A 24,107-nucleotide genomic window follows, 5' to 3' on the forward strand; every position below is an offset into this window, starting at 1 on the left:
TTTTGAAATACATATCAGAGGTAAAAAGTAGTATAGTATATTATTTTATGTTTGATCAATGGCCTACTATGGTATCTTAAACTTTTCATAATAACAGTGAACATTATTGAGCACCTGTTATATGTCAGGCATGAGTATCAGCTTGCAAGTTACATATATATTTTAAGTGACCAGGCTGTACTTGCTCACACAAACCTTTACCCATAAAACTATTTCTCTAATGATAGCGTCATTGTGGTTTCTACCACGAACAGTGGCAATAGCACTATGACAATATTCCAGGCTAACATCTAATTTCAAATCACCAAACCAGACCCCTAATGGATGATAGGAAGAAATGTTTACTTCTCCAGTTAAGTATTTCAGGGCACACTTGGCTTCCAGAATGGTAGCAATATTCTCCCAGCGGTGTTTTGGTCTGTCTTCACTTTCTGCGTCCAGCAGCTTCTGCTGTAGGTCAGCAATCTGAGCACTCCTTCAGGGAAAGAAACAGTGTGCCTTATTGCTAGTAGCCTCAACATCAAGGAGAGGGAAGAGCTCTAAGGAGAAACTACAAATACTTTTATGGACAGAGGTATCAGTTAAATATCACTTAAATAATGACTGAGTCATCTGGTTAGGATTTTATACAGTATCTCAAATATTGTTGTAAAGGGACTCTAAGACTATCCAAATGTTTTTATTTTATTAAATACTGGTTGAAATAAGTGGGTCATACAGTGGGCTTGGAAAGATTTGTTTTAGTGAGGCTTTTGTTGTAGCACATTGACTATAATATGACTTTGTCTTGAGGCCATATAAGCTGGAATTGTGACATGGTGGCTCACATTTACAAGGACAAGATTCTTTATGATCAAGTATGGCCTGAGACCAAGGTCTGCATAATATTTCAGTTTCATCAATAGCTTCTGTCTCAAATTTGCTAGGTATCCCCATGCTAGGGAGTGTACTGGCATGTGTGTAAAATGCAATAAGGTACTATAAAGAAAATGGATACTAAAATAATCTGAGATAGCAGTTCTTAACTTTTTGGGTCTCAGGACCCCTTTACACTCTTAGAAATTATTGAGGACCTCTAAGAAATTTTGCTCATATACACTATATCTATAGATATTTACACTATTAGAAAGTAAAAGTGAGGAAAATATTTATTAATTTACTTAAAGTCACAATAATCCTTTATATATTAACAATTACATCTGCAGTGACACTGTTGCCAAATAAAGTCACATTCTAAGGTCTGAGAAGGACATGAACGTGTGTGTGTGTGTGTATGAGTGTCTTTTTCTCTCTCTCTCTCACACACACACAAAACAACATTTTCCAATACAAAAAACAATGCAGTAAGAAGAGTGAGATTGTTTTACATTGACATTTCTCTGTAATGTATGGTTCAGTAGAAGACAGCTGGATTCTCACATGTCCCTCTGCATTTAATCTTTTGTGACATGTTCTGGATGATGTAAATGAAGGTAGTCTGGCCACACATGGATATGTAGTTGGACAAAAGAGGAGCATTTTATTTTAATTTTTAATTTAATTTAATTTTGGCCTCGCTGCACAGCTTATGGGATCTTAGTTCCCTGACCAGGGATTGAACCCAGGGCACTGCAGTGAAAGTATGGAGTCCTAACCACTGTACCACCCGGAAATTCCAGGGAGGAGCATTTTAACAGCCTTTTCAGAAAACTGTGGCTATTCTTCTTTGAGACTACACCAAAACCCAACAAGTTCCTTAAAAGAGTTGAAATGTAGTTACTTGCCAACTGAATGGATCTTTTACTCTTACGTGATTCTGTAACATGTCATTTGGACGGTCATACAGAACCCTCAAATCAACACATTTTGTTACACAATAGAAATAAGATAACAATTGTTAATATCACTACCGGGCGCATTAGAAAAGTTATGTAAAACTGCCAAGTTAACAGTGATGGATACACATCATACACAAAATTCTAAGTTTTGCTTGAAAGCTCAAATTTTATTTTTGGTGACAAACACTGACAGTTGTTTTCCTTGATGTGACAGGCTCACTCTGTTCATTTTTGAGAAAATGTCTGCCAAGTACCCAAGTCTGAATAACCATACTTTGTCTGTCAGTAGTTGTTTCAAGTAAAACTGATGTTCTGTGAAAAAAGAGGCCTGTCGAGCTCACACCTCAAACCGCACAACTGCTTTTCCTTGAGACAAACATCAGACTTTGACATCAGCACAAATGCTTTATGTATTCTTCCTGTTCTGTCACACGGAACATTATAAAGATCTGAACTCAAAAGTTGAGATTTTAAAAAATTAACAATTTTTATTGTTTTATCACAGCCATTCTTGAGTAAAACTGACTTAAAAAAAAATGAGAGTGTATGATGATGAAGTATTCAATGATCGCTAGTACAGGTTTGTGCTGGGCTTCTCAGGTGGTGCTAGTGGTAAAGAACCCACCTGCCAATGCAGGAGACATAAGAGATGTGGGTTCAGTTCCTGGGTTGGGAAGATCCACTGGAGGAGGGCATGGTAACTCACTTCAGTATTCTTGCCTGGAGAATCCCATGGACAGAGGAGCTTGGCAGGCTATGGTCCATGGGGTCGTAAAGAGTCAGACATGACTGAGTACAACACGTGGCACAGGTTTGTGCCATTGCTTTGATTCAAGCTAAGGTGCTAGCAGTTTTGTCCACTATTGCTTTGGCATTATTATGGCAAATGTCAACATAGTAAAAATGGCAAACAATTTCTTAATATTATTATAAAAACAGGGAGTCACATAGGTTCCCTGAAAGGGTCTCAGAGATCCCCAGGAGACTGTACACCATACTTTGAGAACCCTGGTCTAATATGTAGTCCTTTCCTTCAACAAGCTTACAATCTGTCTAGATTGACAAGACTAATAGATATAAAATAATCAATAAATATAAAGATAACATATATCATCTGTACTACATGACTGAGTACTGTAATTTCTGAAGGAGTTTAGAGAAGAGGAAAGTTAGTGAGGGATGAAGAGTCAGGGAAGGCTTCTTGGAAGAGGCGGGCCAGAACACTTTAGAGTTGTTTTATCTATCAAATGCCCTTTCCTGTCTTTAAAGAAATTCCTTTGATTAAACTCACCTTCGTCTAATTGCACTCTATGTGGCACCTGCCCTACATTTATATAATCATTTACTTATGCACAATGGTATGCAGGTAAATGTTTAACAAACAGCACCTAAAAACAGCCTTTGCTAGTTTCCATAGTGCAAATATTCTCACCACGAGCGATTGTAAGCTATCAACAGTTTACAGCATTCCTGAAATTTTAACAATTTCAACACGCCACTGTCAGTCAATAATGAGTGACTTCACTCAATGTTTCTACTTGAAAGCAAGGACAATGCCATCTATACTTTCTATATATCCCAACTACATCTAGTGTAGCACAAAGTGAAGTGAAGTGAAGTCACTCAGTCATGTCCGACTCTTTGTGACCCCGTGGACTGTAACCTATCAGGTTCCTCTGTCCATGGGATTTTCCAGGCAAGAATACTGAAGTGGGTTGCCATTTCCTTCTCCAAGTGTAGCACAAAGCAGAATATCAATTGCTGAGTGACTTAGACATATCCGAAGATATACAGCTAGTGTGTGTTGCTGAAAACAAATTAAATGATCGCCAAGGTCTTCTGGGCAATAAAATTCTATTATACCTAAGACAGTATAAAATATCTATCAAAGTTCTGTTCCTTATAGATTTCATAGATATTTAAAAGACAGTAATAGTGATTAAAGAGAAGAGCATTTATCGAGCACTTCTAAGATGCCAAGTTCTGTGTTATGTACTTTACTTTCTTTTTATTTATTTTTTTGGCTGTGCTGGGTCTTAGTTGCTTTGCATAGGCTTTCTCTAGTTGCAGTGAGTGGGGGTTACTCTTTGTTGAGGTGCTTGGGCTTCTCATTGTGGTGGCTTCTCTTGTTGTGGAGCACAGGCTCCAGGTGCGTGGGCTTCAGTAGTTGTAGCACGCAGGCTGCCGTTGTGGCATCTGGGCCCTAGAGAGCACAGGCTCCAGCAGTTGTGGTGCATAGGCTTAGTTGCTCTGAGGCATGTGGAATCTTCCTGGACTAGAGATTGAACCTGTGTCCCCTGCATTGGCCAGAGGATTCCTTTCCACTGAGCCACTAGGGAAGTCCTATACTTTACTTTCTAATCTCATTTAAAGCTCATGGTAGTTTACTTATGCATTTTATCTACTTTGCTGATGATCTCTAAAATTCTTTCTCCCAGGTTGTTGATCTTCTGGTATCATTTATTGGGTTCCTCTAAAGTTTTGTTTTTTGTCAATTCTTGTGATATATCATAAAGATAATAGATTTTGGAATTAGATAAAATGGGTTTCAAATCCTGGTTCTGTATAATCTTTAGCAAATTTTTTAAGATCTTTCAACTTTAGATTTCTAAAGTGAGAAGAATAATGCTTATCTCATAATGTATATATCTCATAGAGACTGAATGAGAAAATGTATCTAACATGCCTAGTGAAGTGTATAGTTCAAAAAAATCATTATTTTTTCTTGTTTCTCCGACATCACAAAGCTTTTGAATCACTGATTGATAGCTTCTATTTTGATTCAAGGCATAATTTTTTTTATTCCTTTTATTTATTTTTCTGCTTTGATTGCTGTGGCGAAAACTTCCAAAACTATATTGAATAGTAGTGGTGAGAGTGGCCACCCTTGTCTTGTTCCTGACTTTAGGGGAAATGCTTTCAATTTTTCACCATTGAGGATGATGTTTGCTGTGGGTTTATCATATATGGCTTTTATTATGTTGAGGTATATTCCTTCTATAGTGCTTTCTGAAGGGTTTTTATCATAAATGCATGTTGAATTTTGTCAAAGGCTTTCTCTGCATCTATTGAGATAATCATATGGTTTTTATCTTTCAATTTGTTAATGTGGTGTATCACATTGCTGCTGCTGCTGCTGCTGCTAAGTCGCTTCAGCTCTGTGCGACCCCATGGACAGAATCCCACCAGGCTCCTCTGTCTCTGGGATTCTCCAGGCAAGAATACTGGAGTGGGTTGCCATTTCCTTCTCCTGATTCAAGGCATAAATTGTTATAATGCCTTAGAGATAGTACCATTACCTGAGTTCCATTTCGGTCTCTAGGCTTTCAATCTGCTTTTTCATGGAATCCTCTGACTCAGAAACCTGACCACGCAGTTCAGCAAGTGAGAATGTTCGCCTCTGTAAAGAAGAAGTGGGGATGAGGGTGAAGCTCTAATTGGAAAGAAATTCTCCAAATTAGTGAGGGTTTCTGGGGAGTGTAGAGTATGATCATTGGCAACATATTTCCACAGAGTACTTACCCGGAGTTTAGGAGGTGGATTCTCCCCAGATTCCATTTTTAATTTGAGTTGAGCCACATCCTGAGCCAGAATCTTTCTGTCTTCAAGAAGGTCATTCAGATGGCGTTTGGCTTCCTCAGTACTGACCATCACCTCAATTTCATTTCCAAGCCAACTCTAGAAAATAAATCAGTCATGTTAGGTTAAGGATGAGGAATCTCTGGCCCATGGGCTAGATTCACTCCAGGTTTAATTTCACTTGAACCAGAGCCCAAGTAAGTAGAAGTGAGATTTCCATTTGTGCCAAAACTCACCAAAAATCCCAATAGTGCTGTAAGAGCCTTTAGTGGAAATTTCTGAGAAGGTCACAAGAAAGCTTTCTGCAGAAAATCTTTCTTCAGATATCCTAGCATTTCTATGTATTCTGTCTTTACCTTCTCCATTTTCTCCTTAATCTTTGTCCATAATAAGTCATAATACAGAATTGAAGTATATTGTGATCATCTGTTCTACTTAATAAACAGATAACCATTATTAATCTTTAAAATAGATCAATGGAATTTCAAAAACTGCAAACAAAATTAACTAAATTCAGTTTTTAGAAAGGTAGCCTGGACTTCCCTGGTGGTACACTGGATAAGAATCCGCCTGCCAATGCAGGGGACATGGGTTCAAACCCTGGTCTGGGAGGAACCCACATGCCATGGAGCAACTGAGCCTAAGCACCACAACAGCTGAGCCTGTGCTCTAGAGCCTGCACACTACAACATCTGAGCCCAAGTGTTGCAACTACTGAAGCCCATGTGCATAGAGCCTGTGCTCTACAACACAAGGCACCACAATGAGAAGCCTGTGTATTGCAATGAAGATCCAGTGTAATAAAAAACAGATACTTTCAAAAAATGAAAATTTTCATTTTTAGATGAAGATATACCATGCTAAGAGTAGTCAAAGAAAGCCGAGTGGATATATTTTATATTAATGATTATTAATTATTATTAATCAAATATAATTATTTGATATTAATCTGGAATCAATTCTGGCAATCTGGAATCAAGATTGCCAGGAGAAATATCAATAACCTCAGATATGCAGATGACACCACCCTTATGGCAGAAATTGAAGAGGAACCAAAGAGCCTCTTGATGAAGGTGAAAGAGGAGAGTGAAAAAGCTGGCTTAAAATTCAACATTCAAAAAACGAAGATCATGGCATCTGGCCCCATCACTTCATGGCAAATAGATGGGGAAACAATGGAAACAGTAACAGACTTTATTTTCTTGGGCTCCAAAATCATTGGAGATGGTGACTACAGCCATGAAATTAAAAGACGCTTGCTCCTTGGAAGAAAAGCTATGACCAACCTAGACAGCGTATTAAAAAGCAGAGACATTACTTTGCTGACAAAGGTCCATATAATCAAAGATATGGTTTATCCAATAGTCATGTATGGATGTGAGAGTTGGACCATAAAGAAGGCTGATCGCTGAAGAACTGATGCTTTTGAACTCTGGTGTTGGAGAAGACTCTTGAGAGTCCCTTGGACAACAAGGAGATCAAACCAGTTAATCCTAAAGGAAATCAGTCCTGAATATTCATTAGAAGGACGATGCTGAAACTGAAGCTCCAATACTTTGGCCACCTGATGTGAAGAGCCGATTCACTGGAAAAGACTGATGCTGGAAAAGATTGAAGGCAGGAGGAGAAGGGGATGACAGAGGTTGAGATGGTTGGATGGCATCACTGACTCAATGGATATGAGTTTAAGCAAGTTCTGGGACATGGTGAAGGACAGGGAAGCCTGGCGTGCTGCAGTCCATGGGGTTGCAAAGAGTTGGACATGACTGAGTGACTGAACAACAAATACAGAATTTGCATTAAAGAATATTATTACCCACACTTATATGGGCAATAAATCTATGACAAAGGAGGTAAGAATATACAATGGGGAAAAGACAGCCTCTACAATAAATGGTACTCAGAAAACTGGACAACTACATGCAAAAGAATCAAACTGGACTACTTTCTCACGTCATATACAAAAATAAATTCAGAATGGATCAAAGACCTAAACATAAGACCTGGAACCATAAATCTTTTTAGAAGGAAATATAGGCAGTGAGCTCTTTGACATCAGTCTTAATAATATTTTACTAAGCATCCTCAGGCAAGGGAAACAAAAGCAAAAATAAACAAATGGTACTACATCCAACTAAAAGCTCTTGCACAGCAAAGGAAACTATCAACAAAATGAAAAGGCCATCTACGGAAAGGGAGAAGATATTTGCAAATGATATATCTGATAAGAGGTTAGTATCCAAAATACACAAAGAACTCATAGAACTCAATATCAAAAACAAACAAAAACAAAACTAGATTTAAAAATGGAAAGAGGATCTGAATAGACATTTTTCCAAAGAAGACATACAGATGGCCAACAGACACATGAAAAGATATTCAACATCACTAACCATCAGGGAAACACAAATCAAAACCACAATGAGATATCACCTCACACCTGTCAGAATGGCTATTATCAAAAAGACAACAAATGATAAGTGTTGGTTATCCATTTTAAATATGGCATTGTGTACACCTGAAACTATCACAATATTGTTAATCAACTATACTCCAATATAAAATACAAAGTTTAAAAAAATTTCAAAAGAAACAGTGTTGGTGAGGCTGTGGGGAAAAGAGAACCCTCGTGCACTGTTGTTGAGAATGTGAATTGGTATAGGCACAATGGAAAACAGTATGGAGAGTCTCAAAAAATTAAAAACAGAACTACCAAATGATCTAGCAATTCTCCTGGGTATTTATCCAAAGAAAACAAAAAGCATAATTAGAAACCATATATGCACCCCAATGTTTATTGCAGCACTATTTACAATAGCCAGTGTACAATAACCTAAGTGTCATCAATAGGTGAATGGATAAAGATGTGAGATATATGTATATATAAGATGGAATGTTACCCAGCCATAAGAATGAAATCTTGCCATTTGTGACAACATGAATACACCTAGAGGATATTATGCTTAGTGAAATAAGTCAAAGACAAAACTATGTGCTTTCACTTATAAGTAGGATCTAAAAAACAAAACAAATGAACAAAACAGAAACAGAGTTATAGAGAACAAAAAGGTAACTGCCACCAGGGAGGGGGATAGAGGGAGGAAAGAAATAGGTGAGGGAGACTAAGAGGTACAAAATTCCAGTTGGAAAATAAAGGAGTCAAGGGTATGAAATGTACAGTGTGGGGAATATAGAATAACTATATAATATCTTTGTATGGTGACATATTGCAATTAGACTTATCATGGTGATCATATATTGAATCGCTGTTGTGTAACAGGAAGTAACATAGTGTTGTAGGTCAATATACTTCACAAATAAACTAACAAACTCATAGCAAAAAAGGTAAGATTTGTGGTTATCACAGGTGGGGTGTGGGGGAAGGAGGACTTGAATGAAGGCAGTCAAAAGGTACAAACTTCCAGTTATGAGATAAGTAAGTATTAGGGATATAATGTGCAACATGATAAATATAACTAACACTGCTATAAGTTGTTAAAAGAGTAAATCCTAAGAGTTCTCATCACAAGAAAAAATTTTTTTCTATTTCTTTAATTTAGTATCTATATGAAATGATAGATGTTCACTAAACTTATTGTGATTATCATTTAATGATGTATATATGTCAAATCACTATGCTGTACACCTTAAACTTATGCAGTGCTGTATATCGATTTATCTCAATAAAATTGGAAGAAAAAAGGAATATTGTCAAGGATAAAAAAAGATAATTTCATAATGGTAAGGGAGTCAATTATTCAAGAACTTAACCCTTAATGTTAATGCCCATAATATACAAAGCACCAAGATGTCTGAAACAAAATCATATATAAGCCAACAAAGGAGATAATGTAGAATCATAAATATACTCAATTGATCCAAAAGAAGCCAGAAAACAAGGAAAAGGGAATGAAGAACAGATGGGACAAATAGAAAAAATTTGCCTGCCAATGCAGGGTACACAGGTTCAATCCCTGGTCCAGGAAGATCCCACACACCATGGGGCAACTAAGCCCATGTGCCACAACTACTGAACCCTGCATGCCCAGGGCTGGTGCTCCCCAGCTAGAGGAGCCACCTCAAAGAGCAGTCCTGCTCCCTGCAACTAGGGAAAGTTTGTGCACAGCAATGAAGACACACTGCCATCAAAATAAACTGAAAACAAAACAAAGAAGGCACAAAGAGGTTAAAGCTAAAAGGATTAAAAAAAAATATACCATGCTAACATTAAAAGAAAGCTTGATGGACTTATTATCAGAAAAAGTAGATCTCAGAACAAAGAATATTGCCAGGAATAAAAAAGATCATTTTATAATAATAAAGGGATCAATTAATCTTAAATGTTTATGCCCCTAATAATAGAGCTTCAAAATATATGGAACTATAAGAAGAAAAAAAAATCCATAATTCTAGTTGAAGATTTCAATACCCATTTCTAAGTAATTGATAAAACAAGTAGGCAGAAAATCAGCAAGGAAACAGTAGAAATGAACCGCACAATCTATCAAATTGACATGATTGACATTTGTAGGACACTCTATCCAACTATAGCAGAATATACATTCTCAAGTACACATAGTGTGAACATTTGCCAAGACTGACCATATTCTAGGTCATAATATATCTCAATAAATTCAAGGGAATTCAAGTCATAAAAAGTATATTCTGTAACCACAATGGAATTAAATTAGAAATCACAACAGAAAGATATTTGGAAAAAATCCCCTAATATTTGGAAACTAAATAACATCCTTTAGATTTCATTAAAGGAGTATTAAAGGGGAAATTTATAGCACTAAATGTTTATATTAGAAAAGAACTCAAATCAATGACCTCAGGTTCTACCTCAAGAAACTTAAAAAAAGCCAATTAAATCCAAAGCAGAAATAAGGAAATAATAAAGATCAGATTAGAAATTAATGAACTGGGGTTTTGGGGATAGTTTTTTTTAACTATGGTAAAATATACATAACATAAAGCTTACTATTTTAACCATTTGTAAGAATGAACTGATTCTTTGCTAAACCTTAGCCAAACTAATCAAGAAAAAGGAGAAAAGACACAAAATATCAATAATATGAATGAGATAGAGAACATTACTACAGCTTTTACAGATATTAGGAGGGTAATAAGGGAATATTATGAATAACTTCATGCCTTTATGAGTCATTCATTCATGTGTTTGGCATGAAGTTATTCATGTCAAACACACAAACTACCAAAGCTCACTCAAGAGAAAATATATAACTTGAACAACCCTATATCTATTTAAAAAACTGAATTATAGTTAACCCCTCCTCTGACCCAAAGCAACAACTAACAGAAACATCCTTCAGGCCTAGATGGCTTAACTTGTGAATTGTACAAAACTTGTAAGGAAGAAACAATATTAGTTCTATACAAACTCTTCCAGACAATTGAAGAGGAGGCAATACTTTCTCACTTATTCTAGGAGGCCTTGATACCAAAACCAGACAAAGACATTATAAGAAAACAACAGACCAATGTCCCTCAAGAATACAGATATAAAAATTGTACACACAATTTTTATTTTAGCAAGATTTTAATTTTATACATTGTTGAACTCAACAATGGCGCTTTCCTGCTGGCTTAGCGGTAAAGAATCTGCTTGCAATGCAGGGGATCCCGGTTCAATCCCTGAGTCAGGAAGATATCCCTGGAGGAGGGCATGGCAACCCACTCCAGTATTTTTGCCTGGAGTATCCCAAGGACAGAGAAGCCTGGTGGGCTACAGTCCATAGGGTCACAAAGAGTCGAACACAACTGAAGCAACTGAGCATACACACAGGCACACACGAGCTCAACAATACATAAAAAGGATGATATATCCCCACTAAGTGGAGTTTATTCAAAGACTGAAGGCTGACTCGATATTTGAACATTGAAATCATTCACCAAATCAACAAACTTGACACAAAAAGTGTTTGGCAAAATTTATATCCACGGGGTTTGATCCCTGGTTGGGGAATTAAGATCTTGCAAACTGCGTGGTGTAGCCAAAAAAAAAAAAAATGATATCCATTCAAGATAAGAACTCACAGCAAACTAAGAACAGATAAGAACATTCTCAAGCTGATAAAGGACCTCTACGAAAAACCTACAGCTAATATCACACTTAGTGGTAAAGACTGAATATTGTTCCCCTGAGATCAGGAACAGAAGGGTTTCTACTGTCATTTCTCCTATTCAATATCATCCTGAATGTCCTAGCCAATGCAATAGGGCAAGTAAAATAAATAAAAGATATATATATTATAAAAGAAGAAATAAAACTGTATTTATGGATGGCATGATTATCTATATAGAAAGTCCCAAAGAACCTAAAAATAGCTACAAAACTAATAAAGTCAGAAGATAAAAATTAATATACAAAAGTCAATTGCATTTCTATATACTAGCACTGAACAACTAGATAAATAATTTGGCAGTTTCTTGTAAAGTTAAATACACACTTACATTGTTGTTGCTGTTCAGTCGCTAAGTTGTGTCTGCCTCTTTGCGACACCATGGACTGCAGCACGCCAGGCTTCCCTGTCACACTTATCATATCGTCACACTTACCATATGACCAAGCAATCTCACTCTTAGGTATTTACCCAAGTGAATGACTGACTTCCTTTGTTATATAGAAACCTGTATGAGAATGTTTTTATAACCGCTTTATTCATGAGCACCAAAAACTAGGAGAAAAACGACTCCAAGATAACATTTAACAGGTGAATAGATAAAGGAACATCCATACAATGGAATAATATAGGCAACAGCATGGATGAGCTTCCCTTGTGGCTCAGTGGTAAAGAATCCACCTGCCAATGCAGGAGACACAGGATATGCGGGTTCAATCCCTGGGTGGGGAAAATCCCCTGGAGGAGGAAATGGCAACCCACTCTAGTATTCTTGCCTGCAAAATCTCATGGACAGAGGAGCCTGGCAGGCTACAGTCCATGGGGTCGCAAAGAGCTGGACATGACTGAGTATGCACAGACACACATGGATGAATTTCAAATGCCTTATTCTAAGTGAAAGAAGTCATACTGTATGTTTCCAGTTATATGACATCGATACAATGCAAAGTGAAAACAATAATGACAGAATGCAAATCACTGTTTATGAAAGGCTGGGGATGGATGTGCGAGATGGCTACAAAGTGTTACAGGGCAATTTGGAGGGGATAACTATTCTATATTTTGATAATAACCAGTTTTAACATTATATATGATGTTAAAACTTACAGAACTATACTACACCAAAAAGGGTAAATCTTACTATATGTCAGTTATATCTTAATAAAATAAATTGGAAAAAAATCAATGCCATTTGCCATACTGAGTAAAAACAAATCATAAGATCATCTCAAGAGGATTCAGAAAAAACCTTTTGGAAAAACCCAACATCTAGTCATGATAAAAAACTTTCAGCAAGCTAGGAATAGACAAAAACTTATTCAACCTGATACAAAAACCTATAGCTAATATACTTAATGGTGAAAGATTGAAAGCTATCCTTCTAAAATTAGGAACAAAGCAAGGATATCCTCTTTTTATCTATTCTACTAGTGTTTTACTAGAGGTTCTAGCAAGTACAATTAAGTAAGAAAGGCTTTTTTTTAGGGCATACAGAGTGGGCAAGGATAAATAAAATTGTCCCTATGTGCAGATGACATGATCACCTACATAGAAAATCTAGTGACAGAAAGCAGATTAATGGATGCCTGGAGATGGGGGGTAGAGGGAGATTGGGTAGGGGAGGGAGGGATTACAAAAGTGGACAAAGTAAGTTTTGTTCCTGATGGACACTGACATTATCTTGATTGTGGTGATGATTTAAAGGTGTATATCTGTGTCAAAACTTACAGAAAGAGTTCACTACTCCTGCTCTTTAACAACCATTTGGAGGTAATCATATCATTGGGAAATAAGGTTTTCAGGTAGAACTTCAGATTTTGTAGTGTTTACTTCTAAATAAAAAGAAAGCAACTTCCCATTTTTCCCTATTCCCAGTGTACATAAGACAAATGGTGGCTCGAGCTGTCCATACCTTCACCCGAGCTGCAGTGCCTTCCATTCCACGACTCTGAGACTCTTTCCGCTTATCTGCGACCTCTCGCTGTTTTTGGAGAGCATCCTTGAGACGCTTGTTGGCAGCTGCTGCCTAAATAAAAATGGTTCATAGTAATGTTGAATTAAAGGGTGTGAAAGAAGAACATTCTCACTTCTAGCATAAAAATTCTATGGGTCTGAATTCTATAGGAACCACATTTCTAAGTCCCCATGTACATAACACTGGTTATGGCTTAAGAGCCTAGGGGAGGTACACATTTCAAGGAAGTACTGCAGACTGATAGTATCTAGAAATGTCACATATCAATATTACCTTTTTTTTTTGGTAAAGAAGCAAGTCCAATCAGGAAAAAAATCCTTATTTGAATAGTGCCATTTTCAGCAGGTTTTATGCTCACAGTTTAAGACCAACAGGCATCAAGACTCAAATTGCTGTCAAGATTGGTATCCATGGTTTCTCAGGACACTGGCTTATTTAAGGGATGCTATTCTGCCAGCATCTAAGCCTGAAAGTGATAATACACTTGACCTAGCAGATTGGATTTTCTTACCTCCTCAGTTTTACGTCTGAGCACATTAGACTGTTTCTGGAAGTTTCTTTCAAGTTTGAGCAGTTCATATTGCCTCTTGCGGTCCTAAGAAGAAGAGAGTCAGATTTTAAATTGTTATTCAGCTAGTTAAAATAAAACCTTATAATGTAACTGAAGAGTCTTTCAACAGTACAGTCATTATGGAAAACAGAATGAAAATTCCTTAAAAAAAATAGAAAGACCATATGATCTGATAATCTCACTACTGAGTATACATGCAAAGGAAATGAAATCAGTATCTTGAAGAGATACCTGCATTCCCATATTCATTGCAGCATTATTCACAATAACCAAGCTATGGAAATTACCTAAGTTGACATAAGTTGTTGACAAACGAATGGATAAAGAAAATGTGGAATATATTGATGCCTGAACAACACAAGGTTAGGGGTGCCAACTCTCATGCAATCGAAAATTCGTGTGTAACTTTACAGTTGGCCCTCCATATCTGTGGTCCGGCATCCATACATTCAACCAATTGTGGATAGTATAGTGCATGTGTGCTAAGTCGCTTCAGTCATGTCCTACTCTTTGTGACACTATGGACTGTAGTCCGCCAGACTCCTCTTATCCATGGGATTCTCCAGACAAAAATACTGGAGTGGGTTGCCATGCTCTCCTCCAGGGGATCTTCCTGATCCAGGGATCGAATGTCTTTTATGTCTTCTGCATTGGGAGGTGGGTTTCTTACCACTAGCACCACCTGGGAAGCCCCTGAATGGTATAGTAGCGTAGTATTTACTATTGAAAAAAATTTCATGTGTAAGTTGACCCATGAAGTTCAAATCCACTTTGTTCAAGGGTCAATTGTATACATAATGGAATATTATTCATTCACAAACAAGAAGGAAATCCTGCCATTTGAAACAACGTGGATGAACCTGGAAGTTATTATGGTAAATGAAATAAACCAGACTGAGAAAAACAAATACTATATGATCTCACTTATATGTGCTAAGTCGTTTCAGTCGTGTCTGACTCTTTGTGACCCTATGGACTGCAGCCTAGTAGGCCTCTCTGTTCATGGGATTTTCCAGGCAAGAATACTGGAGTGGGTTGCCATGCTCTCTTTCAGGGGATCTTCCCAACCCAGGGATCGATCCCACGTCTCCTGCATTGTCAGGCAGGTTCTTTACCACTAGCGCCACCTGGGAAGCCCTCTCACTTATATGCAGAATCTAAAAAAGTTGAACTCATATAACCAGAGAGTAGAACGGTAGTTATCAGAGACTGAGGGGGAGGCGTGAAGAAAATGGGAAAAGGTTGGTCAAAGGGTATAAACTTTTAGTTATAGTGTATAACAAAGTACCTATAGTTAAGAATACTATATTGTATACTTAAATCTGCTAAGAGAGTAGATCTTAAGTGTTCTCACACTGAAAATAAAAGATAACTATGTAAGGTCATGGATTTGTTGGAATCAGGAAATGCCATATTTTCAAGTTTCTTCTCTTTCAAGATTGTTATGACTATTCTGGGTCACTTGCATTTCCATATGAATTTTAGGATAAACATGTGAATTTCTATAAATGAGCTAGACAAAATTTGGTTGGGATTGTGTTGAATCTGTAGATCAATCTTGGGGTATTCCAACTTAATATTGTCTTCCCACTCATGAGCATGGGTTATTGTTCTTTTCACTTAGATCTTCAAAGGATGTTTTGTAGTTTTTAGTATACAAGTCTTACACTTGTTTTGTTAAGCTTATTCCTAAGTATTTTATTCTTATTGATGTCATTATAAATGGAATTGTCTTAATTTCATTTTCAAATTGTTAGTTGTTAGTGAAGAGCAATATAACCATATTTTGTGCATTGAACTTATATCCTGCAACCCTGCTGCTCATGTATTTGTTTTAACAGTTTTCAGTTGATTCTCTAGGATTTTCTATATACAAGATCATGTCATCTCTAACAGAGATAGTTTTGCCTTTTCCTTTTCAATCTAGATGCCTTTCATATATCTTACTTGCCTAAGTGTCCTGGCTAGAACCTCCAGGACAATGTTGAATAGAAGTGATGAGAGTAGATGCCCTTGTCTTGTTCCTGATCTGATGAGAATTCAGCTGTTAATTTTATTGGGGTTTCTCTGTATGTGATGAGTCATTTTATTTTGCTGCTTTTAAGTTTTTTTTTATTTTTATTTTTTATTATTATTATTTTTTTTCCAGTGGGTTTTGTCATACACTGATATGAATCAGCCATGGATTTACATGTATTCCCAATCCCGATCCCCCCTCCCACCTGCTTTTAAGTTTTTTGTCTTTGTCTTTCAACATTAGGACATGATGTGTCTTGGGTGTGGATCTCTGTAAATTTATCCTACTTGTAGTTGATTGAGCTTCTTAGATGTATAGATTAATGTTTTTTTAAATCAAATATAGAAAGTTTTCAGTCATTAGATCTTAGAATATTTTGACTGTTGTTTCACTTATTGTTCTCATGAGCTACCAGTCTCCTAATTACTCACTACCAAAATTTCCATTGTTTTTGACAGCACCTTTAGGTTTTAACTTCCCCAGATTCTGTTGCCAAATAAAGTCAGTCCCCTTAGGGAGAACTGCATTCCTATGGCCTGCCTCTCCCCCTGGGCAGAACCATCTGTACCACTGTTTAGGACCTGGTGGGACAGCAGCCCACTTCTCTGAGTGACATCTCTGTTCTAGGATTAGGATGCTGAGCAGGGGCAGCATACCCTATTTTTCTTGGTTTGCCTCTCTTGACATGGAACCTACATCCTATGATTAGAGGGGTTAGGATAGTCAGACCCCAGTAGTTGTGGTCTTTTGCAGCAGAGGTAGAGTTTCCACGCTGTGCATGGGGGTGAGATGGAAGAAGGGATCCCCAGACCTCTTGGCTGCTCATACTCAAAAAAAAAAAAGCTTCAGCAAAACGGAGCTGTTGGGGAGGAGGGAGGGAGTTGTTCGAGGCTCAAAGGCTACAGACTCTTTGATGTTCTTATTGAGATTAAATAGATTTCCTGGAATGAGCATTTACTTCCTGTATGCCCTTAAGACAATTCCAGAGACTTTTTAATAGTTGTTTTTATACATGTCACCAGTTGCACTTCTTTTGCTGGGAAGAGAGTCCACAAAGCTCCTCATGCCACCATTCCTAAAACATTTATCTCATTTCTTGACTCAACATATCACATTCTGGCCTGTTCTAAAAATGATCCCAAATTAATGTCCTTTCCTGTGCTTTCCAAGATCACTGCTACTACTCTAATTCAGGTCGCTATTATCTTTCTGGATGATGCAATATCTGCTTGTGTTCTGGCCTCTAGATTCCCAATACTTTAGTTTGTTTAACACCTGAATCCCAGATGTAACTTAGAAAGCAGTACTTTGCTGATATTACTTTGTTTCTCAAAAACCCTAAAAGTCTTTACACTAACAAAATAAATTTCAAATTTCCTGAATCTTTAACAGTCCAGCTTCAACTTGTCTTTCAATGAAATCTGCTCTGACTATCCTTCATCCAACATGGATCATATGCTATTCCTTGAAAATTCGGACAAAGCTGTCATCTCTGTGTCTTCATTCCTGTTCTTCCATTTATCTGGAATGCTGGTATTTACCTCTGTCAAAATCCTTCCTATTGTTCAAGGCCTTTTCAGTTATCATCTTTTTAGTCCAACTAGAAGTGTGGTACCCTTTCTTTTTTTTTTTTTTAAATATTTATTTATTTATTTGGCTGTGTCAAGTCTTAGGTGAGGCATGCAGGATCTTCAGTTATGGCATATGGGATATAGTTCCCTGATCAGGGGTCGAACCCAGGCCCCCTGTGTTGGGAGCTCGGAGCCTTAGCCATTGGACCACCAGGGAAGCCCCCCTTTCTTAATTAAATTGGCATTTTAGACTATTTGTAAAGTACAAATCTCTTTATTTCTTGTATTGAAGAAAACTATGCTTAATTTTTTTTAAATTTTTTTTAGAAAACTATGCTTAATTTTTTATGGTTTTAATTTTTTTGTTTATTCTTATAAAAAGATATGACAACTGATAATATTATAATGAACTGTTTTCAGACCTTTGAAAAATTCCATGAGTTTTTTAAACCTTCTAAATAATTTTTAATTACTTTAGAAATATTTTAATTTAAAAATATTTTTAAATAAAACTTAAAAAAAAATGGTACACTCTTTTTCTTAAACATTTTCTTTTCTAATTAGTCTCCAGTGTATATATTTGGTAACCACTTGGGCTGAACCTTGCTGGATGTCAGAACAACAATAAGAAAATGGGAGGCGGGAGGAAGGTTCAAGAGGGAGGTGACATATGTATACCCATGGCTGACCAATGAGGATACAAGGCAGAAACCAATACAACACTGCAAAGCAACCCCTGCCAGCCAAAAATAAACATTTTTTTATAAAGTAAACAAATTTTTTAAAAAATAAAAAATGATTTTTATTATTTTTTGCTTTCCTAATTGTTATCCTCCCTGGTACTACATTACATACAAATATTATATAAACTTCATTATCACTCTCAAATTAATATATTGGAACACTAACTTGTTGAAGAAAACCATGCTTATGTCTCACTTTCCCATTTAGACAAGATATTCTCTTTTTGCAATAGATTTCTTTAATAATGCTCAGTTAAAAAATAAAACTACCACCACCTTTAGAAATTATATTCTACCACTCTTTGTAGATAAGACATTCTTCAAGGGCAGAACACGTATACTACTCATCTTTCTATTTTCCATGGTATCTAGTGGATAGTACCTTGCAAATAGTAGACGTTTAAAAAATTCATGTTAAATTCATGAATGTATCATATATTTAGAGATCCAGTTGTTTGAAGAGAGGCTTTAATGCTAGCCAGCCCAGAAAATGGTTCATTAGGTAGGACTCTGAGAAGTTGCAGTTACTTACTCGTTCTTTTAACTGGATTACTTCTTTGTCTTTTTGTTGCTTCCATTGTCTAAACCTCTCTGCATCCTCTTTCATCTGACGCATTAACTGGACCCGCTGGTTTTTTATCACCTATGAAAACAAAAATTAGCACAAGTAGTAGTCATCTGCATTTATTCTGGGCTGATAGACTAACCATTCAGGAGAGAAAATCCAGAGCTGAGCTGAAAAGTTTGCCAACAGATTTTCTGATTATGTTTGCAATACTCCTTACTATGCTTGCACACGGTTTCCAAGTATAGACTATACAAATGAACACTCTGAACAAATAATAGAAAAAAATAGATCAGTCACTCAGTCCTGTCCAACTCTTTGTGACCCCATGGACTGCAGCATGCCAGGCTTCTTTGTTCTTCACCAACTTCTGGAGTTAGCTCAAATTCATGTCCATCGAGTCGGTGATGCCATCCAACCATCTCATCCTCTGTCGTCTACTTCTCCTCCTGCCTTCAATCTTTCCCAGCAACAGGGTCTTTTCTAAAGAGTCAGTTCTTCGCATCAGGTGGAGCTGATATTGGAGTATCAGATATACTCACAAAGTATTGGAACTTTGGCTTCAGCATCAGTCCTTCCAATGAACATTCAGAACTGACTTCCTTGAGGATGGACTGGTTGGATCTCCTTGCAGTCCAGGGGACTCTCAAGAGTCTTCTCCAACACCACAGCTGAAAAGCATCAATTCTTCGTCACTCAGCTTTCTTTAAGGTCGAACTCTCACATCCATACATGACTACTGGAAAAACCATAGCTTTGACTAGATGAACCTTTGTCCGGAAGGTAATATCTCTACTTTTTAATATGCTGTCTAGGTTGGTCATAGCTTTTCTTCCAAGGAGCAAGTGTCTTTCAATTTCATTGCTGCAGTCACCATCTCGTGATTTTGGAGCCCCCCAAAATAAAGTCTCTCATTGTTTCCTTTGTTTTCCCATGAAAACAAAGTGCCATGAAGTGATGGGACTGGATGCCATGATCTTCGTTTTCTGAATGCTGAGTTTTAAGCCAGCTTTTTCACTCTCCTCTGTCATCGTCATCAAGAGGTTCTTTAGTTCCTCTTCGATTTCTGCCATAAGGATGGTGTCATCTGCATATCTGAGGCTATTGATATTTCTCCCGGCAATCTTGATTCCAGCTTGTGCTTCTTCCAGCCCAGCACTTCTCATGATGTACTCTGCATATAAATTAAATAAGCAAGGTGACAATATACAGCCTTGACATGCTCCTTTCCCAATTTGGAACCAGTCTGTTGTTCCATGTCCAGCTCTAACTGTTACTTTTTGACCAGCATACAGATTTCTCAGGAGGCGGGTAAGGTGGTCTGGTATTCCCATCTCTTGAAGAATTTTCCACAGTTTGTGGTGATCCATACATTCAAAGGATTTAGCATAGTCAATGAAGCAGAAGTAGATGTTTTTCTGGAACTCTCTTGCTTTTTCTGTGATCCAAGGGATGTTGGCAATTTGATCCCTGAGTCCTCTGTCTTTTCTAAATCCAGCTTGAACATCTGGAAGTTCATGTACTGTTGAAGCCTTGCTTGGAGAATTTTGAGCATTACTTTGCTAGCGTGTGAGATGAGTGCAATTGTGTGGTAGTTTGAATATTCTTTGGCATTGCCTTTCTTTGGGATTGGAATGAAAACTGACTTTTTCCAGTCCTGTGGCCACTGCTGAGTTTTCCAAATTTGCTGGCATACAGAGTACAGCACTTTCACAGCATTATATTTGAGGATTTGAAGTAGCTCAGCTGAAAGTCTATCACCACCACTAGCTTTGCTCATAGCTTTGCTCATTTGCCCACTTGACTTTGCATTCCAGGATGTCTGGCTGTAGTTGAGTGATTATACCATTGTGGTTGCCTGGGTCATTAAGATCATTTTTGTATAAAAAATGTACCTACAAGCTAAAACCAGCTCTAAATTCACTGCATATAAATGAAATTTCAAGGAAGTATCTACTAAGTCTCAAGGACAAATCTACTGAGCAACTACTGTATTCAAATAGGTTCAGTACAAAGATCTGTAACCACCACTCTGTAGATGTCAGAAGTCAAACATCAGTGACCAAAAATTTTCTCTAGGTGTCATTCATTCTGTAATCGCTTTGCAGAATTATTCCACATGATCATGGAAAGTGGTCAAAATATCACCACTAAATATTAAGGTATCCTTGCCCTTTGGTTTCAGAGAATCTAACATTAAAATTCTGAATGTCAAAACTGAGTTTTGTTATTCAAATTCTAAATGACTACTATCACAATGTCCTTACAAAAAGGACATTTGTAGAGATTCAAGCTACTTACTCACTTGAAAACACCTCTGTAGTATAATTCTAATAGAACGCCTATGGTTGTTAAGTTTCTACAGGGTAAATGCAAGGATGAGAGTTTATTACTCGTATTTCCTGGTTCAGTTTGGAGACGGTATGCTCTGTGGATTCTTTCAGCTTCAGAAGTTTAGACTGTTCATTCAGTTTCTTCTTCAGATCAGCTATTTGACCCTCTAGCTCCTGGAGACGTTTCCGGCGGCGCTCACTCAACCTAAACACAGATTTTGTAGGAATAAGGACTAGCAGGAGCAAAGTCTGATTTCAAAGGATATATTAGACTCCCAGGTTTACAACCTTGATATATATAATATAGGTGACCAGTCATATAGCCATCTTAAATAAGGAAGACTGGACTTCCCTGGTAGTTCAGTGGATAAGAATCCGCCTGCCAATGCTGGGACAGGGGTTCAATTCCTGGTCTGGGAAGATTCTACATGCCTTGGGGCTACCAAGCCCATGCCCCACAACCACTGAGTCCACTTGCCACAACTACCAAAGCCAGCACACCCTAGAGCCTGTGCTCCGTAACAAGAGAAGTCCAGGCACTGCAACTAGAGAGTACTCCCCACTCACTGCAATTAGAGAAAGCCCATGCACAGCAACAAACACCTGGCACAGCCTAAATAGAAATTTAAAAAAATGAATACTACCCCAAAAACTACAACTGTCTCAAAAATTAGAACTTAATACAAAGAGTAAAGGAAATTTTTTGAGCATATAACTACGCAGTTGTCTCAACTACCCCCACCCCCGCCCGCCACCGCCACTTTGTGTTAAAAGGATGGTTCTTTAAAAGCATTTCACTTCACTTTAGTTATAAGGAATAATTCTGAGGATTGTTACACAAGTTTGAGATAGAAAGCAAACATTCAACATAACTTCTAAGAACGTGAACTTTGAATACTATATTGAAATATAATACAATCACTGAGTAAAAAGAAGGTAGAATAGCCAATAAGGCAAAGGTCTAAGGGACAGTAATTTGTCTTGGCTTTATTCTTAACTGACTAAGGGATGGCTAGATTGATTTTTCATTTACTAGCCTGAATATTAATTCTATTCACAAACTAATTTACCATCAGCATGGGGACCAAGAAACTGCTGGTCTGGTAGGTCTGATAATCTTTCAAAATCTAGCTCAAATGCTAACTTCTTTATTTTTATTCTGTTTAATTTTCAAATGCAAACTTCTTATAAAGCCTTCCTTGATTATGCCTCCCTGAACTGATATCTTCTGCCTCTGAACTCTGAAAGCAATTACTGCCTAAGAAATTTATTTGGCTACTAATCACATGCTGTGTTATGGTATTCTTTTACTGTCACCATGAAATGTTATTTAAAATCTCAATTCCTTAATTTTCTTTTGTTTTAGGTCTCCTCTCCATAATTAGGTTTAAATCCTCTAAGGGCAGGAAATAGCTCTTTTACTTTTCTATTTCCTCTACAACTCTTCACAGACAGTTAGGAATGTGAAATAGTATTTGTTGACTTTTTTCTTACTTGGCTTGGTTGACATCCTTCTTTGCTGTTTGAAGTTCAAGAACCAATTCTTCTTTTTCCTTTTGTAGATTGATGACTTCCAATTCTAGATTTTTTATGTTATCCTAGAAATGTTATAGGTTGAGAGAAAGAAAGTATTACAAGGTAAAGGAAGAAAATCATTTCAACATTTCACATCTTAAGGAGCTATGCATTCAATTTCTACCACTTCAGTTGCACACTGAAAACATTTCTACTTGATTTGATGGAGATTAAAGTTATGTAGTGGGAAGGAAAAGTACCAACCTGGAATCCAAAGGCCTAGATTTGAACCTTGAGTCCAGCATACTCTATGTAAATAACTTAAGGAAAGCCATTTCATCTCTTTTAGCCTTAGTTTCTGTGTAAAAAAGAGCTAATGTGGCAGATCTGAGACTTATCAGTCTTAAAAACAGATCTGCTTGCAAGTTGGACCTAGGTTCAAGTCTGGGAACTTGGATTTTGGTAGGATTCCCACAATTTCCTAACTGTTAAGAGTGGCTCATTATGCTTGGACTGTGTAAGCAATATGACTTATGCTGAGCACATTGCTTTCCTTCTGGGAGTCTAGAATTTTCATATGTGCTAGGGAGAGAATGCCTACATGAATTACCCCTGCTAACAATCCTGGATTCCTAGGCTCAGGGGAGCTTCCCTAATAGACAACATTTCACACACATTGTTAAAACCCATTGGTGGAGGAATTAAGTACATACTATGTGACTCCCCATTGGAAGAAGACTCTTGGAAGCACTCAGTTTCCTACAGACTGCCCCATGTGCTTTTTCCCTTTGCTGATTTTGTTCTGTATACTTCCACTATAATAAACCTTAGCTGTGAGTATGACTATATTTGAGTCCTGTGATTCCTCCTGGTGAACTGCTGAACCTGGGGGTGGTCTCATCTGTGTAAACAATTAACAACACTATCTACCTCACAGGTTGTTGGGAAGATCAAATAAGACAAAAAAGTAAAGATATTTTGTAAACTGTAAAGAGCTGCACATTCTTATATTTTGAACTTTCAAATGTATGCATGTAACAGCAACTGCAGTTCTGCATGCATTTAGAGAAGAAATTCTAGAAATGATAGTTTGGTAGGTTTTCCAAGATTGGAAAACTCAACGAATAGATTCCTATCTGCTTTCACACAGGAAACTGGCTGAATGAGTGGTTAGTATCCAAGAAGATTACATGAAGGCCTTCGACCAGTATTGAAATGAGACAAAGAAGCAGAGGCAGGTTAGGTAGGGCCGTATCTAAATAGGCAAGAGCTATT

The 24,107-nt window shown here is 37.3% G+C and overlaps 1 protein-coding gene across 4 annotated transcripts in view; it reads right to left on the minus strand.

The window, feature by feature from the left end:
• Window positions 1-24,107, minus strand: part of KIF4A (kinesin family member 4A) — a 129,089-nt gene that overhangs the window by 19,183 nt on the left and 85,799 nt on the right. For all 4 annotated transcript variants that reach the window (XM_043896291.1, XM_043896292.1, XM_043896295.1 and 1 more), the window contains exons 16-23: window positions 22,812-22,915; window positions 21,378-21,522; window positions 18,952-19,062; window positions 14,029-14,112; window positions 13,455-13,568; window positions 5,340-5,495; window positions 5,117-5,217; window positions 346-475 (exon numbers count right to left, since the gene is read on the minus strand). In XM_043896291.1, coding sequence (XP_043752226.1) covers window positions 346-475; window positions 5,117-5,217; window positions 5,340-5,495; window positions 13,455-13,568; window positions 14,029-14,112; window positions 18,952-19,062; window positions 21,378-21,522; window positions 22,812-22,915 — 945 coding nt within the window. The remainder of the gene's footprint in view (window positions 1-345; window positions 476-5,116; window positions 5,218-5,339; window positions 5,496-13,454; window positions 13,569-14,028; window positions 14,113-18,951; window positions 19,063-21,377; window positions 21,523-22,811; window positions 22,916-24,107) is intronic.

Source organism: Cervus elaphus, chromosome X (genome assembly GCF_910594005.1).
Source record: "Cervus elaphus chromosome X, mCerEla1.1, whole genome shotgun sequence".
Classification (NCBI taxonomy): domain Eukaryota; kingdom Metazoa; phylum Chordata; class Mammalia; order Artiodactyla; family Cervidae; genus Cervus; species Cervus elaphus.